The sequence below is a fragment of the Quercus suber genome, unplaced genomic scaffold, assembly GCF_002906115.3.
Source record: "Quercus suber isolate HL8 unplaced genomic scaffold, Cork oak 2.0 scaffold_99, whole genome shotgun sequence".
NCBI classification, from domain to species: Eukaryota; Viridiplantae; Streptophyta; class Magnoliopsida; order Fagales; family Fagaceae; genus Quercus; species Quercus suber.
In genome coordinates, this window is record NW_027069564.1 from 160,496 (window position 1) to 180,524 (window position 20,029).

Genomic DNA, 20,029 nt, shown 5'->3' on the forward strand with positions numbered 1-20,029 from the left:
TTAGGAAAGGTTTAACTCCAAACATGTTTTTTAATCTAGCTATCAAACAATTAGATATAAAAGTTTTCATAATCTTTTTCATAACTTGATAAGGTTCTAAGTTTTTATTAGAATTACATCACTTTTTACATAGGTCTAATATTTCCACCATTTTATAATTATTAACTATAATTGGGCCACATCAACAATTGTAAATAAAATAAAAATTCAAAGTTTTTGATTAGATTTATTGATGGTCTTTTGAGATGTACGCTAGAATTTTTTTTTTATAGAAATTCTACTCTAATCTAATTTAAGTGTATATATGTGTGAAACTATCTTCTAAAAACTTGAATCTCGCGCTAAGAATGCAAGGTGGTAAGATTGGACTATTGAGTGAAAAAAAAAAAAAATATATATATATATATATATATATATAAACAATAAATAAATTAATTTTAAAGAAAAAACTACAATGACTTTCCCTAAAGTTTTTCGTTATTCACTCACATCTCCTTTAGTTTAGAAAAAGATAATCACATTTCCTAAAATGTCAACCATTTACACATCCCTAAAGACTTAAAAGGAATTAATAAAATACTTGAATTATCTATTTTGGATTTTTATAACTTTTTTCAAACATTTAGGAGAGATCAATATAAATACTTTTTTTCCTAAAAAAAAAAAGTATAAATACTTCTTCTTTTTTATATTTTAAGGGAAGTTATGTGAGTATCTTCAAACAAAAGAGTTGAATGTCATAATAAAAACCATCAAGGGGTTAAATGTAATTTCACCCAATTTTAAAAAGCCCAAGGAAATTTGTGTGTTTTGGATGAGGCCAAACAAGTTGACGGTGAGGATGTTATCCATAACCGCACGCCGATCTTCCACAATTCTCATAAATGCCACGTGCACGGCCGATGATGCGATAGACCAGGGAAAACCCCGAAGGAGCGCTCACACCCAAAAACCCAAATAATCAAAATCAAACTCCAAAACCAAAAGAAATTTAAAAACACAAAAATCTGAGACTGATGAGGGAGAGAAAATTGTAATTACAAAACTCTCTCTCTCATTCCGGGTCTATTATTATCGCTTTAAAGTTTCGCGGTTATGCCCTCAAATTCTCATTCCCATTTCTCTTCTTCTTCTTCTTCTTCCTCATCTTCATCTTCATCTTCATCTTCGTCTTCGTCTTCTTCTTCTTCACTTGGTGCTGCGCTTCGCGTTCTCGATCGGACGGTGGCTCTGTTCTCTTCTGTCGCTGTTTAAAGCTCGGTTTCGTAGCGGCACATGATTTGATCGGTGAGAGCGCATTTTTCTTGTTGCCGAATTTCTCACTTTCTAGGGTTAATTGCTTAACAATTTCAAAATTGGGAACCGGTTTTTTTCGTTTTCGTAGTATTTTGGTTTCTGAGAAAACTGAGGGTTTGGAATGAGATCAAATCGAAGTGTCTGAATTATGATGTAGTTGTGTTTTGCTGCTACAAGTTCAGTGAGTATTTCTTTCTTTCTTTTTTTTTTTTTTTTTTTTTTTTTTTTGAAATTTGATTTTGGAATTGTGGATTCTGTTTACTTTTCTCGCTATTTGTTCTCTCAGCAATCAAACGGTTTCGGATCATTGATTTTGCTGTTTTTTGCTCTTTTCGTTTTCTGTGTTCTTAAGCTGTTTGAATTTTGATTGGTGTGAATACAGTTGTGGAATCTGAACTTTTTTCCTCTCGTCCTTTCTGTTTGGTTGGCGGGAAATCTGAGACTGAGTTTAGGAAATTGGCGTAAAGAGATAGATTGTTGTGGTTATTACTGTTTCAGCTTGTAAAATGGGAAGGATGACTTTACGTTAGCTGAATAGGTGGAGGATTTTTTGTTTTCTCTGATCCGATGAGTGAACTCGGAAATCTAATTAGCTACTTGAAGGGTATGCGATGCATTTGCTGATCTTGATTTGGCAAGTGGGTTTTTGTAAAACCCTGTCACGTGCTAAGGTTATGCCTGCAATGCTTGTGTATAGGTTATTTACTCCTGTGTTAGTGGAGGGAGCTATGGATTTGAATTTCGGTAGATTTGGCTCTGAAATGCTGGTGTAAGAGGGGTATTTAAGTGAGGGAAGAAACCAACTGAAAATGAGCAATCTGGGGATCTGATGGTATGAGTAACACCTGTTTGCTCTAAACATTGTGTTGAACAGACACACTTTTCGTTGCTTGTTTTTCTTGCAAATTGTTAGTGTGGACCAGCAGTTTGGTTCCCTAGGAAAATGAGGGAAAGACAAGGTTGTATACTTTTGTGTGTGTGTGTGTGTGTATATTATATATCAACTAAGTCAAATATTTTGATATGGGCTTTGCTGAGTCGAAAACTTTTCTTTCCTACATTTTCTGAACCTCAATTAATTGCTCTTTAGCATTAATTGTTTGCTTACACTTTTCTTCATGTTTAGAACACAGATGTGCTTTGATTGATGGTATTGCTTTGCTGTTGCTACTTTAAGGTATTGCCCAAGAATTTGAGCCATTTCTTAGGATTCATTACCTTACATAGGATTTCTATGACACTTAAAGAAAGAAAAAGAAGAAAACAATTTTAAATTTCTGTCCTTTGTCGAATCAGTTTGTATATCTTGGATCAAAAACTTTGCAATATTTCCATTCTTTTCCTAGCTTTGATTAGCAAAAAAAAGCATTAATGTTCTTTCCCTTCTTGTTGCTAATCTAACATTTATGAGAATGTTGACAGATTTGAAATTACTTTTGTAGCTTATTAGAGATTATAGTAGTTCAGAATTTAGCATATAGATGGCGGATGGCGGGCCTGTAAGACTTGATGTTCAAGAGATACCAAATAGTGAGAGTTTTTGATATCTTTAATCAATAATTCATAAAAATAGAAAGGTTCAACAGTGCTTTATGGTACTAAATGTTGAGTTATTAAGAAGAAACATATTCATAAATGTTGAGGTGTAGTGAAAATGAGAATGTTAAGATTGATAAGTGTAAATATAAAGAAAGATAGGATTTGAAATGAAGATATTCTCTTAAAGATTAAGGTGGTCCCTATTAATGAAAAAAGATGAGAGAGAGTCATTTGAGATGGTTTGGTCATATTTAGAGGAGAAATATTAATGCACCAATGAGAAAGAGTGAGTTGAATCAATTTGAGGGAACAAAAAAAAAAAAAAATGTAGAAGAAGACCAAAAATAACATTAATGGAAGTAGTAAAAAGGACATGGCAATTAGGAGAGTAATAGAGAGTACGAATTTGGATATAATAAAATAGTTAAAAATAGTACATGCTTTTGAACCTAACTAGTCTGTTGAGAGTCCGTATATGATGCCAAAATTTCGGGACTATGGCTTGGTTGTTGTTGTTGTTGTTGAGTTGACGAACCAAATTATCTTTTTTCAAATTTTTTTTTGACAATTCAATTTTTACAACAAGATGCACCAGTGTAATGGTGGTAGAATAGTATCATTTTCCAGTCGTTTATTGTTAGTCAATTCAAATATGATTTTATTCTTGACCAATACATTTAAGCAAATTGCTATTTTCAGACCAACCCCCCCCAACCAACCCATTAGGGGGACACGGGTGGTGGGAGTTAAAAATGTAGACAACTCTGGTGAACACATTTTTTTTTAAATGGAAAAGGGGTGGGGGTTAGTGATTGTTAAAACACTGCGTTAACTTTATAAGCTTTTCTTTTCATTAAGGATATTGCTTTGGTAACTCATGCTTTGCTTCTTCTTATTACAATATGATACAGACAACTGAGGAAGTTACTCATGGCCCCATCAAGAAAATCGAGAAGTGTCAATAAGCGGTTTTCTTATATTAATGAGGTTGCATCTAGTAAGGATGGAGAAAATGCTAACAAAAGTAGGCAGCGGGGTAGTCCTGGCTTTGTTCAGAAGGTAATCATGTTCTTAAACTGTTATTGTATATGAACCTGTCCCAGTATATTTATGCTAACAATAGTAGTATCTTCATATCATATTGATATAATTGAAACTGGTAAGAAGCAACTTGTGAAAAGTTGGATGCTTTTTTTTATTCATTACTTCTTCCTATCGTGTGTAGAAGAGGAAGTTGTCTGACATGTTAGGAGCTCAATGGAGCAAGGAAGAGCTTGAGCGCTTTTATGCAGCATATCGTAAGTTTGGGAAAGATTGGAAGAAGGTCGGTACAAACTTCATAACTACAATATAGTATTCTTATTAGATATAGGTTACAATAAGTGCTGCTACCTGGATGGAGCTTTTTGCCCTTCAAGCTTGCAACTTTCAAGCTTGAGAATTTGGATTTTTCTACTTTAATGCATAGCTGGAGTCATGTCCATCTTAGTATATGCTTATAAATCTGGTTCCTGTATGATCTGGTTTCTTTAGGTGGCTGCTGCAGTGCGCAACCGATCTACAGATATGGTAGAGGCCCTTTACAGTATGAATAAGGTGCTCATGGTTTTCAATTACTTGAATCTACCCAGTAACTTAGCTTTATTTCATTATTTATTTTGTGATGCTAAGTATCCGTGATTTTGTTGTCATATTTCATGTTTTAATGCTTATAATGATTAACAAAATACTTCTTATCGCATCAATAGGGTTGCTTCTATTGATTTATGTTTTTTCTGTAAATTTGAAGTTTTTCTGTTTCTAAGTGATGCCACCATTATTTTTTTGTTTTTTGGGTTGCCAGAGTTTGATCTTTTTGCACATTATGGGACACTCTAAGGAGAATTTTCGTTAGCCTGGCTTTAAAAAAAAAATTGTGGTGATTTTGGTTTGTGCTCTGTTTTCAGGCCTACTTATCTCTGCCAGAGGGTACTGCTTCTGTGGTTGGACTAATAGCTATGATGACTGATCACTACTGTGTACTGGTGAGAGTGGATTTCAGTTTTAAACCAGTTTTGTAGACTTTCACATGGACCTTTCTTTTTTAGAAATATTATGCAGCTGGGGCTCCAATTGATTTTGCCTTCAATATTTGTGAATTATGATCCTTTTGTTTTATCCTCTTTACAAATCCTGCAAGAGGAAAGGAAACCTTACTTTTGTGATGAAAAATTGAGAAACAGAAACAAAAAACCTGACTCAATAAAAATATCCCTATGGTAATAGTGCAGTGGTTCACTATTACTTTTCATGGGAAAGGGTTTGGTTTTCTTCATTCTTTACCTACCCTAGTTTTCCTGTTCAAGAGGGGAACCTTTACCCATCTGTGGGATCTTGTCTCGTCATATCACTATAATCTTCTACAGTGGTAGTTGTCAATTTTGTTAATTTTTTGAATCTTAAATTAGGATCATCAAGGATGCAGATGCTAGAATATAGAATTGGTGATTTGGGCATTGGCTGGTTGTAAAATTTTCTGGATTAAGACTTACTTGGAATTTGGTTTGACTTGTAAAATTCTAAGCTTGTATATTCTGAAGGAGTTTTTTTTTTTTGGTAATCGTATCTAACTAAGAAAAATTTCCCAGAATTGTTATTTGCTTAAAGTAAAATTCAAAATAATAAAATGCCAATGAGCTCTAGCTCAGATATGGAAGGTAAGTCAGGTCATAGGTTCGGGACCTAGTCGGTGTGTGTAACTTGTCAATTAAAAAAAAAATAAAAAAAAATAATAAAATTTCAATATCTGGTTGTTGTGTTCCTCCTATATTTATGATGCATTAGTTGGTGGTTTGTGTCCCTTGTATTTGAGTATGGAATGTATATGTTGACATATCTATTAAGTTCATCTGCATGTAGAAAGTGCAACCAGCTTGCGGGGATTGCACTGTTGGGACTAAATTAAATGTTTTGTTGGCTGTCAGGGAGGAAGTGATAGTGAACAAGAAAGCAACGAGGGTGCAGAAGCATCTCGGAAGCCTCAAAAGCGTGCACGGGTTAAAACCCAGAATAACACCTCCAAAGGATTAGATGGGAATTTTCCTGATGTTTCGCGGTCCCAGTCAGTGGCATCAAGTTATGGCTGCCTATCATTATTGAAGAAGAGGCGTTCTGGTGGGAAAAAAGATTTTGCTTGTGCTCTCTCTCTCTCTCTCTCTCTCTCTCTGTATAGGTAGTTTGGCTCTAGATGTTTTAAATTTAATCTAGGAATTGAAACTAGGCCTTCCATGCCTCATGGGAACATGTAGAATCTGTGCCTAGATGTTGATTCTTTTGATATCTTGTTGCTTATTTCTTACAATTGGTCTTTGGGTGAAAAATATCTTATCCTTTTGGGGGAGAGAAAGAGGGGGAGTGGGGGGAGTCATTTTTACACTATTTTAGCTTTCCTGAGTTCTTTGTTGATGTTGTTTGAAATTTCTCTTAGGGATTAAGCCCCATGCTGTTGGAAAAAGGACACCTCGTGTCCCAGTTTCGTATTACGATAAAGATAATGCAGAGAAGTATTTTTCACCAGCGAGGCAAGGTTCAAAACAAAAGGTGGATTCCAAAGATGATGATGTTGCTCATGAGATTGCACTAGTGTTGACGGAGGCTTCACAAAGAGGTGGTTCTCCCCAACTCTCTCGAACACCAAACAGAAAAACAAAGGGCGCCAGGCCATCACCTGTTAAGAATGGTGAAAGGATGGTAAGTAAACATTTTATCTAACAGTTTCTGTTGCTTTCTGTTAAGTTACTTTAAGATAATTGGTTAACCAATCGTGACCCTTTTTGCTAATCAGCATGCTGAATCAGAAACAACCTGTACCAAGCTTCGTGGTAGCCAGGTGGATGAGGGTGGTTGTGAATTAAGCTTAGGAAGCACTGAAGCTGATAATGGAGATTATGCTAGAGATAAAGGGTTTTTAAGGGGTAGAGAACGTGCTGGTACTGTAGGTCAACAGAAGGTGAAGAGGTACCACGTAAAGAAGCCAGAAGTTGAAGAAAGCATAAACAATGATGTGGATGACATAAAAGAAGCATGTAGTGGGACAGAGGAGGGACAAAAACCGGGTGCTGTCAAAGGAAAGCTTGAAAGTGAGGTTGTGAGGTCCCCTTTTAAGGGTCAGAGGAAGAGAAGTAAGAAAGTTCTGTTTGGAGGAGGTATATTATAATTTTTTTTCTTAAACCAAAGATTTTATTTATATTATTGTTCTTGTTTTCTTCTCTTTTCCTCTACAATAAGATCTCTGTATGCTTTTATTGATTGAATTCTATGTGGGGACTATACTTATTCTCCTATAAAGATCTTTGCAGGTAATTGCCTTTGTTTTATTAAGGAGATGGAAGCTGGTTTTATTTTTTATAGGAGAACAAGTTAACCTCCAAAATCCTAATTCTTTCCTAAATACATATTTTATGAAAAAAAGAAAAAAGAAAAGAGAGAGAGAGAGAGAGAGAGAGAATATTGAGCATAAATGACTTGTCATGAGCTTTACAGACCTTTGAACTGAACTGAAATGACCAAGCTTCATGCATATTTTCCTTGGTTTTAGTTTTTTGCATTATGTGGGTAAGAATGTGATAGAGCGTCATTTGTAATTTTTTTAGGACAAGAGGATTCTGGTAGTTGTAACTTGTATGTTTACCACCTCCCCCCCCCCCACTTTTTTCCCCTCCTAAAGTAATTTCATCTCTACAACAGGATAGTTTTTTGATGTGATACAGTCATCATATATTTCTTCCCAGGTTTCAACCTGGTGTTTAATTAACTTGTTAAAACTAATAGCATATTTGGATGAGATCTGTTTAACTTGATCATTTACGAACCTACCTCCTCCCCAGGTCCCCGCAAATTTATTTATTTTGTTGACCTTTAAGTTTGACCTGTTTCTCTCCATTTTGTTGGAGCATGTTTCTAATTCTTTTATTATTCATTTCTCCTCTTCATGTAGATGATGGCTCTGAATTTGATGCCCTGCAAACTTTGGCAAATCTGTCTTTGATGATGCCAGATACTGGTAAGAATCTGCACTTCAACAAATAATTTTTGAATAATAAATCATGCAAAAACTAATCTATGACATGAGGTGCTTCCTTGATCTAGCCTGCCATCTCTTTCATTTTGGTTATCTTTGAACTTTGATTATGGTGCACACTTCATTATGTGTTAAACTTGGATATTTTCTGAATATAAGTGTGCAACAATTGTTATCTGATAATTTTAACATATTCAATGCTAGACAATATGGTACTTCACTGAAGTTGGTTTCAGTAATAAAACAATTATAACAAAATGCTATGAATAGTCAATAGATAGAAATTTTTAAAGGAAATATCATTCCTTAAGACAAAAACCCAATCTGACTAGTAATCTCCAAAGTTGACAATCACATAATCTGATCTTAGGGAAGCTTTTTGTTATGCATGCAATTACATGACTGCTTCTCTGTAAAGTGGCGGGGCTAAAGTATGCTTTAGGATATATTTTTTCCTCCAGTAGATGCAATTTGTGGCATTAAAAATGTAGCTTGTGGTTAACTACCTAATTAGTTGCTTCTCCTCATGGGTTTTTCACCAGTTTGCAAGCAGGTGTGTATAAGTTCTCACATTAATATTGAATTTAGCATGAAATGCAAAGCATCTAATCTATCTGTCTAATGCAACTTGTCCAAAGTCTCCCTAATGCTCCTTTCAATATTCTTGATATCACTGGAGATTCTATTTTCCAAGATGATGTATAATTTGCATTGCTTGTTTGATAGCTGATTGTTTTTCTTTTTCTCAACCACTTCTGTACTTTTGTGGTGTCTTTGTATTAGTTTATTTCTGTGGTATACTTTTTGCTAGCCAGAGAATGGGAACAGTAAACCTTTGGGTTTTGCTAATGCTTTGAATAGATACTGTATTCGGAGGTAATTTTACTCAAGATCTGATTATCTCTGGTTTTCTGTCTGTTAAGAGTCATCTGCACAGGTCAAAGAAGAAAGTCTTGACAAGTCTAAATTGAAAGGGAATCATTCTATTCCAGAAGCCGAAGTCAGTGCTTTGAGGACATCTAAATTGAGCAAAGGATTTACTCACAACATTGGTGCTATTCCTGAAACAAAGGAGGAAGCTCACCTGTCCAATACTGGAATACGGAAAAGGAAACAGAAAACCTCGCCATTTAAAGTAAGAAAACATAAAAACTAACTTAAACCAGTTTGCCTGTATTTCTCTTAATTGGTGATATAATTTTTATTTGGCCTTGGCATGAAGCAATGACCATATGCAAATTCCTTGTCAGTTGCAGATTTTTGAAAAGGAAGCTCATACCAATTCTCATAGTGAACCTAAAAAGATCGAGGTGCGTAATTTACTAATTCTTTGTACCCTGAAAGTTGATAACAGAAGCTGTTACAGTGTCTTCATGATTTTTTTTTTTTTTTTTAATATTGAATATTATAACTTTGAAACAAATTTCCAACATGATCTTGCACCGTAGTATCCTGATATATATGTGTGTGTGTGTGTGAGTGCATTTGGTTGATGGCTTATGACTGGTTGAGTGAGATTACCAATTCTGAAGTTTACAGTGTACTGCTTCTACAATTTTAATGTGCATTAGTATCACATAAATTGCTTTTGGGGTTTGAATTGCACCCAAGTTACTTCATAAAGGAATATGGCACTTATCTTCAAAAGGGAACCAGACTTATGTTTGGTCTGAAATTATTTTTTCAGAATGGAGGGCAAATGTTAAAACTGCATTGTCTGTCATAATCTCTGTTCATAGCAGATTGAAGTAGATATCCTTTCTTGCAATTCTTTTCTTTGGTCATAATTCAGGAATTCATGCTTTGGTCTATATGTCATACTCAATAACTAACCTCTTGGTGTCTGTCCCAACATCTTAAGCTATTAGGAAGTAGGCCAACATTTATATAAAGCAGACCACTGGCATCCCTCCCTACAACATGTCCGGGCTTGTTAAATTAGCACCGAAATAAATGTTGGCCTTGAGCATGTGAAACTTGAGGAATCACCTAAATGGGAGTCATCAAGACTTTTTACCAAAAGACCTTATATACAATGAGATTCAGTTATCATTTTCATGAACCATTATTTTAAACACCTTAAAATTTTGGGAGGTGGGCCAGTGTATATCAAGCAATATATATATATATATATATTGGAACTAAGGCTTTGTTGTTGTATTGGTGATCAATGCATCCATGTGTTTGATTAAATTGGTGAAAATAATGTACTACACCTAAGGAACTGTATATATATATATATATATATTTGCAAGTTTTTTTTTATGGTGTATAGACTTTAAGTTGAAATTAGTTAGCATGTCTCACTTTATCATGTATGGTTTACGGTAACTGCAATCCAATTCTGTTCTCTGCATCTAAGTACCCTGCCCTTGGTTGTAGGCTACTGCTGAAGTCGTCTCGGTGAATAAAGGTAGACGCTCTTCTCATAATTCCGCACAAGCAAAACAAGGAAGGGTGGTGAAACCTAAAGAACGTACATCTTTGAGTACTGATCTCAGAGGGGAAGGAAATGATTCAGCTCTACCAACTGTACAAGTTACATCAGCAGACCAGGTCAACCTACCAACTAAAGCTAGGAGTAGAAGGAAGGTGGATCTACAGAAACCAGTAATACAGAATGATTCAAAGTCTTCTGAAAGTATTTTGAATGACCATCCCAGTATACAGATTCTGTCATCCCACGACAGAGTACTCAGTCTTAAGGTAAAATATATATCATTGTTTATGTTTCAATAAAACTGAGTTTCTTCAAATTCTTTTTAATGTTTCATATATTTTTGAATAACAGGAAAAGCTTTCTAATTGCCTATCTTCGGATCAAGCACGGAGATGGTGCACTTTTGAGTGGTTCTACAGTGCAATAGATTACCCATGGTTTGCTAAAAGGGAGTTCATGGAGTACTTGGATCACGTTGGATTGGGTCTTGTTCCAAGATTAACCCGCGTTGAATGGGGTGTCATAAGGAGGTTTTAATTCTTAACCTTCATTTAGAGTTCATACTGTGCTTTCCCACATGATTGATAAAGTGTCAGCTACCAAATGCTTCAATCACAATTTCTTGTTGATGCAGTTCACTGGGCAGACCCCGGCGATTTTCTCAGCAATTTCTGAAGGAAGAGAGAGAGAAGCTAAATCAGTACCGGGAATCTGTTAGAGGACATTATGCTGAACTTCGTGCCGGTACCAGGGAAGGACTTCCAACTGATTTAGCTCGTCCTTTATCAGTTGGACAACGTGTTATTGCTCTGCATCCAAGGACAAGAGAAATTCATAATGGAAGTGTATTAACTGTTGACCATTGTAGGTGTCGAATTCAGTTTGACCAGCCTGAACTAGGGGTTGAATTTGTCCTGGTACTTTTTCTTCCCTCCCATTACAATTTTCTATTGTGTTTTACATATTGTCTGATGTAAGGCTGTTTCGACTTTAAAAATTGGCACAATTAAGTAGTGTTGTTTTGCATATATAAGAAAGGTGAATAGGAAGATGCCTCTGTTTTTGCTTTTCTCTCTTTTTTTGTAATCTTTGATATGCTTTGTGCTTCTTTGCATAAAGTAGTTTTTTTAATATACATCTTTCTTACTTATCAAAAAAAAAAAAGAATAGGAAGATAATAATCTACCACTTGAAATTTTAAGAAGTTGTTTGATGTGGTACCTTGGTTTCTCATTTGACTTAACTATGTCAAATGGGGTAGCGCTCACACAATGCATTGCTATCTTACATACCCTCTGATGCCCTTTTCTATTAACCTTGTGTTAGTTCATGAAAATTATCAGAGAAGTTGAGTGGTGGTAATTAATCTAGGAAAGTTTTTTTTTTTTTGTTTTGGAAATTTTATTTTGCCTCCTAATGCTAAAGTATAGATGTTTAATATGTATGTGGAATTTTCATGTCATAGGATCACTTAAGTAGTAGGAGTTTATAGTTGTAGCAGGTTGTTAAGCTATTTGTGAACAACTGATTCAGCATATTGTACTCCGGTCTTTCTCACTTGTAAATGTCTTGGATCATTTTCTAGGAGAAAACAAATTTTTACTGGAATTTTCATTGGTGGATTTATTGTGTTGATGCTGCTCCATGTCTGTGGGGTGGGGGTTTGAGCATTTGGAATTTGTATTCTTAATTGGTTTTATGGCCATAACTTATTGTTAAGTATAGCATCAGTTGTAGCTCATCTCTGGTTTGATTGTTCTATATCCTTATAAAAATTTTACATGCATTTTATATTAAATTTCGAATTTCTGTTCCACTCATATTGAATGTTGATAATGCCTTTACAACTTGTTGGCTAACTCTGCTCTATTTAAATTCAATTGTCTTTTTAAATTTAGAAATTCCCTGTGTGAACTTTTGGATAAAAGGTGGTAATATTTTGCAGTTCTCATTACAATAGTAGTATAAACATGGTGATATAGTTCATGACTAGCCTCTCAGATTTATTTGTAAAATCCTAATGAGATGAATTCTGATTGCATCGCTGTAGTCAAAATCTAGAGTTCAAATTTCTCAGAAGTTGAATATGGTATTCCACAACCATGTAACCTTTAGAATGCAAGAATTTATTTGCCCATATTGTAAAAATCAGATGCCAAATATGGATTGGCTTGATTTTTCCTTTAGGCTCCTGACAATTATATAAAGTACTAAAAGCCAATTGTGGCATTATTTTGTTTTTACTTGTTAATGCCTTTGAACTGTGCTGCATTGATTTTAGTTATGATTAAATATTGTATTGTGTAGCAATATTATGTCTTTGAGAGACTATGCATGTGTTCCCTTTCTCAGGTTTGTTTGAGATTTGAAGATTTTTGCTATCAACTATTTCTCTGAATTTCAGCAAATTTCAATGTTTGGCAATCTGTTTATCATTTTTTTAAGGATGACACGGTGTAATACCTATTTTTCATCACAGGATATTGATTGCATGCCTTTCAATCCATTGGAAAATATGCCTGCATCTCTAACTAGGCACAATGCTTCTGTTAATAAATTATTTGAGAACTTCAACGAGCTTAAAATTAAATTTGCCCCGAGTGAGAATCTGGAGAGCACAGATGGTCCTTATATTTCCCCATCATCTCATCACATCAGCAATTTATTAAAGCAGGTAAAATTCAGTACATTCTGGAATTTAAGTTGTGTTTTTTGCTGATATTTGGGCTGTTGTCATACCCATGGAACTGTGGATCATACAGTAATTCTATTATTAGTATTTTTTCTGAGTGCTGGAACCGACGGCCCAACTAAAATTTTGCGCGCTAAGAAGAATTTGATATGGCAATCATCTAGAAACAAAGTGAGCGTGTTATTAACTAAATAGAAACTGTTTTATGTCAGGGTGGTTCACCAAGTTCCAGCTTACAAGCAAAAATAAGGCCTACTGATATTGCTAATACCCAACAAGCAGCAAATTCTCAGCCTTCACTTCTTGCTCAGATCCAAGCAAAGGAAGCTGATGTACAAGCTCTTTCTGAGTTGACTCTTACTCTTGACAAAAAGGTTTTACTTCTTAATTCCTATTTCTGCATCATTGTAAATGTTTTTTACCTGTTGGATATAGTTGTATTTAAATATTGGGTAAAATATATTAACTTACCTTGAGGTTTGAGCTAATGCCAATTAAGTCAAAAACATTTCAAAACTATCCAATTTGGTCCCTAAAGACTAACCTGTCCCTAAACAGCTAAACACCATTACTTATTCCCTTCTCCCTCTCTTCTCTCCCGTCCCCTTCTCTCTTTCACCAGACCTGGCCACCTGTAAAATCCATAAGCCTTCACCGGCATCAGCAACTCCATCAAATAACCATCACTGCCACATGAAGCCCAAGGCCAGTTTTGCATCAATTCACTCTCTCTCTCTCTCTCTCTTCTACCCACCCAAAAATAGTAACACCAACAACAACCCACAGCTGCCACCACCTCCTACCCAGTGCAGCAACAAAAAAAAAAAAAAAAATACTGAATGTTTCAAACGATGTTCATCAGCAACCCCAAAACCAAACCCATCACCACCACAAACCCTTACCCATATCCGCCAACCACATCAAACATTTCTTGATACACAACGCAGACCCATGCTCACGGCCACCCAAATCAAACCAATCCAAAAACCCACAGCAAACCAAACCAAATCTAGCAAGCCACGGCCACCCAAGCCACACGGCCACCGTAAATCTGAAAGGACACTTACCAAAAGTTAAATCCAAACCACAGCGCTAGACTCAAAGACATCCATTCAACCATCATTTACTGGAAACCCCAAAACTTAAATCAAAATACTAAACCCATAGATCTACGAACAGTAGTACCTAAAATCCCATTTTTCAAACCCACACCCAAATCATCTAAACCTCACCCAAATCATCCGAACCTAAAAACCAAAGGAGATTTAGAGAGAGAAGATAGTCAAAGAGAGAAGAGAGGGAGAATAGAATAAGTAACGGCGTTCAGCTGTTTAGGGACCAAGTTGTCTTTAGGGATCAAGTTGGTTATTTTTGAGAAGTCTTGGACCTGGTTGGCATTAGCCCAAACCTTAGGGATAGTTAATGTATTTTACCCTTAAAGATTTCATGACTAGTCCAGTTAGCCTTGGTGGTTAAAAGTGAGCTGATAGATAATATTAAAACTTGTAGGAAGCTGTACTGACTGAGCTGAGGTGCATGAATGATGCGGTTTTTGATAACCAAAAAGATGGGGATAACTCTCTCAAGGAGTCAGAATCTTTTAAGAAGCAATATGCTGCAGTACTCTTACAGTTAAATGAAGTCAATGAGCAGGCAAGAATTTCTATTGACCAACTTTCATATTTAATTTCGTTTCCATTGTATTGCCACTACTTTGCTTTGACCATGCAACAACTGCCTGAGTGATATTAGAGACTATCTTTAGATTAGAGATTGAATTTTTAGTTTAGATTTTTCTCTACATATTGTTCACGTGTGCTTTTGTAATCAGTTAGTTTTAGTTGAATTTTCTTGTACTTTTCTTGTGCTTTTTCTGTTTATATAAGAGAAGCAATTGATATAATTTACACACAATTATACAAGTTCATTTTTCCACTCTATTTTATATTGACCAACTTTCATATTTAATTTGTTGTCCAGCGTATTGCACTACTTTGCTTTGACCATGCAGAAACTACTTGAGTGATATGAGAGATTAGAGATTGTATTTTAGTTTAGATTTTTTTCTATACATATTTCCACGTGTCTTTTATAATTTCCACATGCTTTTGTAATTAGTTAATTAACTTAGTTTGTTAGTCTTCAATTAGTTAGTTTCAGTTGTATTTTCTTGTACTTTTCTTGTGCTTTTGTAATTAGTTAGTTAACTTAGTTTGTTAGTCTTCAATTATTTAGTTTCAGCTGTATTTTCTTGTGCTTTCCCGTATATATAAAAGAAGCTATTGATATAATTTACACATACAACAATACAAGTTCATTTTTCCACACACTATTTTCTAATAGATCACCTTTCATTTTCAGGTTTCTTCTGCTTTGTTTTGCTTGAGGCAACGCAACACATATCAAGAGAGCTCCCCACATTTGTTGTTGAAGTCCATGGCTAATTTAGGTGACCCTGGTGGCCAATTGAGCTCTCTTGATTGTTCTGCTGGTCATGCCCAAGAATCTGGATCTCATGTTTCTGAAATTGTTGAAAGTTCAAGAAAAAGAGCAAAAACTATGGTTGATGTGGCTATGCAGGTATGGAAAGGTCATTTTACATAGTCTGTGTCCTGTTGCCCCTTGCAATTACTGATGATTCATGTAACTTGCTATACGTAGTCCCTAGGATCAATTTTATGATTATTACAATTTGTTCCATTTTAGTCCTTTTTCATCATATGGTTGGAATGTCATGCTTTAACATTGGCATTTGCACACAAATTGTAGAACTTACTAGCCGATCACTTGATGGCATTGTTCCACCTCCATTGTTGAAATGCTCATTGCATTAAGGGGTTCCCATTTTCTTTGATCACAATTTGAGACATGCGTACTTGATCCTAAATTGAGAAATTCAATGCAAACATATTCTGTTGATGTCCTAGAGAGTAATACTTGGCAGAACCAAATTTATCAAATTAGAGACAACAAATATGTTAAAATTTATTTTCTTATACCAGTTTGTTAGAATTTGGGACCAGCATACATTATGTAAGACAAATTGGGGAATCTGTCTATGTGCTGTTGTGGTGGGTTTTGGGACCAGCATACATTATGTAGGACAAATTGGGGAATTTGTCTATGTGCTGTTGTGGTGGGTTTAGGGTTAGGAAAGAATAAAATTAGAGAGAAATTAGGGCTGTTCAGGTGCTGTATGAACATAATCCGTAGACAGTAATTTTAGAAAGAGAAGAGAGGAGGAAGAACCAAAAAAAACCAATGTGCCCGTTGCTCAATACACTCAATTATATTATTCAACTGATTCCATCTCTTTTGAATACATTGAGCACAATATATATAAAGGCTCTTTCTTGTACTAGTAGTAATGGGACTCCTAGTAGTATTAGCCTATTAGGACTACTAGTTTGACTAACCTAATAAATAATAACTTGGACCCAAAGAAAATAAACCTAAGATACTTAGGATCTCCTAGAAGATTCTAGACTAGAGCAAATTTCCGAAATACCCTTGATTTGCAGGAATTGCGGAAATTACAAATTTGCCCCGAATATAAAATTGACCATAACTATAAAATAAAATCCCATATTAAAAACTGTTTTAACCCTAAAAGACTCCTACTTGGACCATCAAAACCACACAACTTCACTTGAATTGGACTTCAAACGAGGACCCAATAAAATAATTCTTGAATAGGCGAATTTGCAAAGTAATAGCATATTCCATGACTACATCAATACATGCATTCACACGAACAATAAATAAAAACATCTACACAGACACAAAGTTTAACATGATTCAACTTCCATGCTTACATCCACAAGCAACACCAACCAAAATATACTCTTAACGACATGGATACAACCATATTTAACCAAGCCTCACAAACACACTCAAAACCTCTCACAAACACAAACTAATCTATATCCCATTACTTCCAAAACAAACTCTCAATACCAACTCATAAATTGATAGTCACAAGCCCAAAACCCTGAATACATCCAGCGGTGATCTCTTACTCAAACAATAGACAATCTCTCAACTAACACGCGCAAATATATTTCAACTCCAAAAGAACTACCAAACTACTTTCAAAGAGAGCCATTCATGTACTTAAAGGAGTCTTCTTTCTCTCCCCGTATGGGAGGACCTCTCGGGTGAAAGTCATAAAATCCTTTATAGTACAATCTATATAGAAGGCTCCAACTCCTATTCTTTGGTTGACAAGGATTATAAAATTACTTCTTTGACCAGGATTATGAAATTACTTATTTGACAAAGAATAGACTTTCATTCTTCACCAAGAAGACCTAAATAGGTAACCAAGATAAAATAGGAATTTGAGACAATTTTTAAAAAAATACACAAAAGATAGTTTTTAGACGATTTTATGGAAATTGGGGATTTTCTTTGTAACTTTTTTTAGACCTGATCTGACAGCATACATTAGTTTACAAGGTCAATCCATCTTGTTTGCCATTTCAGTTCTCTGGTTGTCAGTGCAGTGCTTCTATCTGACTAAAATTTCCTCTTGATTTCAGGCAGTTTCATCTTTTAAAAAGGGGGGAGTTAACATGGAAAGGATTGAGGAGGCTATGGATTTTGTAAATAATCAGCTTTCAGTAGATGATTCTAGCATGTTAGTCGGGAGGGCTTCTGCTCCTACAGATGCAAATCATGTTACTTTAGCATCTCAGGATCAGTCGACTGCTTGTTCATCAGTTTCATCTGCAACTAATAATGCACCTGATCCTAATTTAGACAGATTGGCCAACCAAAATGAAGTGAAAATCCCTTCAGAACTTATTGTTCATTGTGTGGCTACTTTGCTCATGATTCAGGTAATTTCTTTTATATATTCCATAGTTTTCTGTTTACGATCTCATTTATCAAAACAATTTCGGTTTACTATCATGAATCCATTAGTTTCAAACCAAAAGGTTGAATATGCTGCAACTTTATTTTGTTTAGTGGTGTTTCTATATTCAAACCGTCCTGCACAGTGTCTCTTATCAACCATTTTATAAAAACATTCCCTTCATTATATCTGCTTTTCCTGAATGCTTTGTCTGAGGACGTCACTTGTAGACTTTGGTTACGACATCACTGGTACAAGTTTCTGTATCAAATGGTTGTGTTTTTTCCCCTAAAAAATATGTAGCTGTTGGATGAAAGACATTTTGGATATGCCAATTCTTTGGGCCCGATGGTATTTCCTTCCCCAGTAAAATGCTAATTTTTTTTCTTGGCCTTTTGCTTTGTATTTACCCATCAAATACAAGTGAAATATTATATATTTAGAACAGATTTGCAAAGGATCAAAAAAGTGCATAGTGAAAATTTAAGAGATACATGAGTTGCTTATTAAAGTCCTGGCTCTTCATGATATCTTCTGGTTATAATGTTTGGATTTAATATCAGTCATATATTACCAGATTCATGGTTATGTTTGTTCTTGTACTGGAGGGGCTGATAACTTGTAATCTCTGATTCTAACAATCTTCATTAAACAAAATGCAGAAGTGTACAGAACGACAGTTTCCACCAGCTGTTGTCGCCCAGGTACTTGATTCTGCTGTTAAAAGTTTACAGCCCTGTTGTTCACAGAATCTTCCAATATACGCAGAGATACAGAAATGCATGGGAATTATTAGAAATCAGATCTTGGCACTTGTACCTACTACATAGGTACATTCTTGTTCCTCAGTCTGTAAATTGCACAGCCATGAGTCACATTTTGAATGTGATGTGCACTGTTTCACCAAACCCTTTTTTCTCTTCACCGTCATGTATTAAACTATCCCAAGTAAATTGTGTATAATTGTTATCAGTACATGAAGCACCACTCTTTTTCTTTTTCTTCTTTTGCAAGCTTTAAGCAGAACTGTTTTAATGCTCAAGCCTTGTATGCCATAATTGGAATCTGATTTGACAGGTCTGCTGAGGGAGAGTGCCATGATATTAGGCGGAGAGAAGGCTATTATTATTATATAATTCAATCAGATTGTGGAGGATAAATTGGGGTTTGTTTCTCACTAGTGTGTCCACTGGCTGCATCACCTCAGGTCAAACAATCAATCACTTTCGGAAGAGACCAGGTAAAATGCTACGTGGTCCAAACCAAAAATTCATTGGAATGTAAATAAAATTCATGTGGAAGAGGTCGCTTCTCGGAATTTCACCAATTGCGAACTGTCACTTGTTTCATATGAGCCTCGCCTGATACATGTAGCAGAGTGAGAAACCTTTGGATCCCACCCGTAAGGTATGAGGGCGAGATTCCAACTGGTAGCACTTCCCTGAGTGGGGTTTTATACTAAAAGCTACTGCATGTTGGTTATACATTGCAGACTCTTCCAGACGTGAGAAGATATATTTGGCACACTACAAATAATCTGCTAGTTATGTACACTTACAAGATTCAGGCTTACTTAAAAGGCAAGGTAACAAGGGACTTGCTATTAGTCCCAAAATTGATCTGTAAGTACTGTTGTATTTGCCATGCTGGCACCTTGTAACTCTTAATTCACAGCACTTAACTCAAAATTAATAAAGGCAACTTTACTGTGGGTGATTCTTTGGGGCAATATTTGCATCTATAATATTGGACGAATTATTGCGATCTATACATATATATATATATATATCTAAACTAAAAAGACCATCTTTTCAAGTATGAGATTCCAAATATTTTTATATTTAAATTTAGAACCCAAAAGCAGTCCCAATTGTTTCAAAGGCAGAATCTGAGCCAATGCTTCTGCTTCTGGTGGTATCCCCAGATTTATTTTTAAAACAGAAATTGTATGATGATGCTAGTTACATGGTGTTCCAGATATGCTAATGGGATACATATAGTGATTGAGATATGCTAATGGGATACATATAGTGATTGAAATTGCCGAGGCAACTTTGTTGCACTTTCCAACATTATAGAGAGCATTTTTTTTTTTCCTTTTAATAACAAGTTATATTCAATTGTTGCACTTTCTGAGTTAGTTGT

General features: G+C 35.3%; 1 protein-coding gene across 6 annotated transcripts; it reads left to right on the plus strand.

The window, feature by feature from the left end:
• Nucleotides 1–993: 993 nt before the first annotated feature.
• On the plus strand, nucleotides 994–19,613 carry LOC112020602 (protein ALWAYS EARLY 3). Of its 6 annotated transcripts, XM_065774820.1 has the most exons (23): nucleotides 994–1,287; nucleotides 1,385–1,477; nucleotides 2,423–2,473; nucleotides 3,747–3,894; nucleotides 4,061–4,159; nucleotides 4,369–4,431; nucleotides 4,782–4,859; nucleotides 5,799–5,988; nucleotides 6,302–6,564; nucleotides 6,659–7,019; nucleotides 7,811–7,876; nucleotides 8,818–9,029; nucleotides 9,145–9,204; nucleotides 10,277–10,600; nucleotides 10,686–10,864; nucleotides 10,969–11,251; nucleotides 12,814–13,008; nucleotides 13,239–13,400; nucleotides 14,536–14,679; nucleotides 15,388–15,606; nucleotides 17,568–17,867; nucleotides 18,547–18,714; nucleotides 18,962–19,613. In XM_065774820.1, exons 4-22 carry the CDS (start codon nucleotides 3,766–3,768, stop codon nucleotides 18,712–18,714), a joined length of 3,495 nt encoding a protein of 1,164 aa, XP_065630892.1. In that variant the 5' UTR covers nucleotides 994–1,287; nucleotides 1,385–1,477; nucleotides 2,423–2,473; nucleotides 3,747–3,765; the 3' UTR covers nucleotides 18,962–19,613. The 6 variants fall into 6 exon arrangements, with proteins under 6 accessions (XP_065630892.1, XP_023908920.1, XP_023908921.1 ...); XM_024053152.2 differs by lacking the exon at nucleotides 2,423–2,473; XM_024053153.2 differs by lacking the exon at nucleotides 1,385–1,477.
• The last annotated feature ends 416 nt before the right edge of the window (nucleotides 19,614–20,029 follow it).

Excerpts from the sequence above, each read along its gene's own strand:
- LOC112020602 (XM_065774820.1), top strand. The coding sequence starts at position 3,766 with ATGGCCCCATCAAGAAAATCGAGAAGTGTCAATAAGCGGTTTTCTTAT. Across the intron at positions 5,989-6,301 it reads ATTGAAGAAGAGGCGTTCTG|GGATTAAGCCCCATGCTGTT; the intron begins GTGGGAAAAAAG and ends AATTTCTCTTAG. Across the intron at positions 10,601-10,685 it reads ACAGAGTACTCAGTCTTAAG|GAAAAGCTTTCTAATTGCCT; the intron begins GTAAAATATATA and ends TTTGAATAACAG.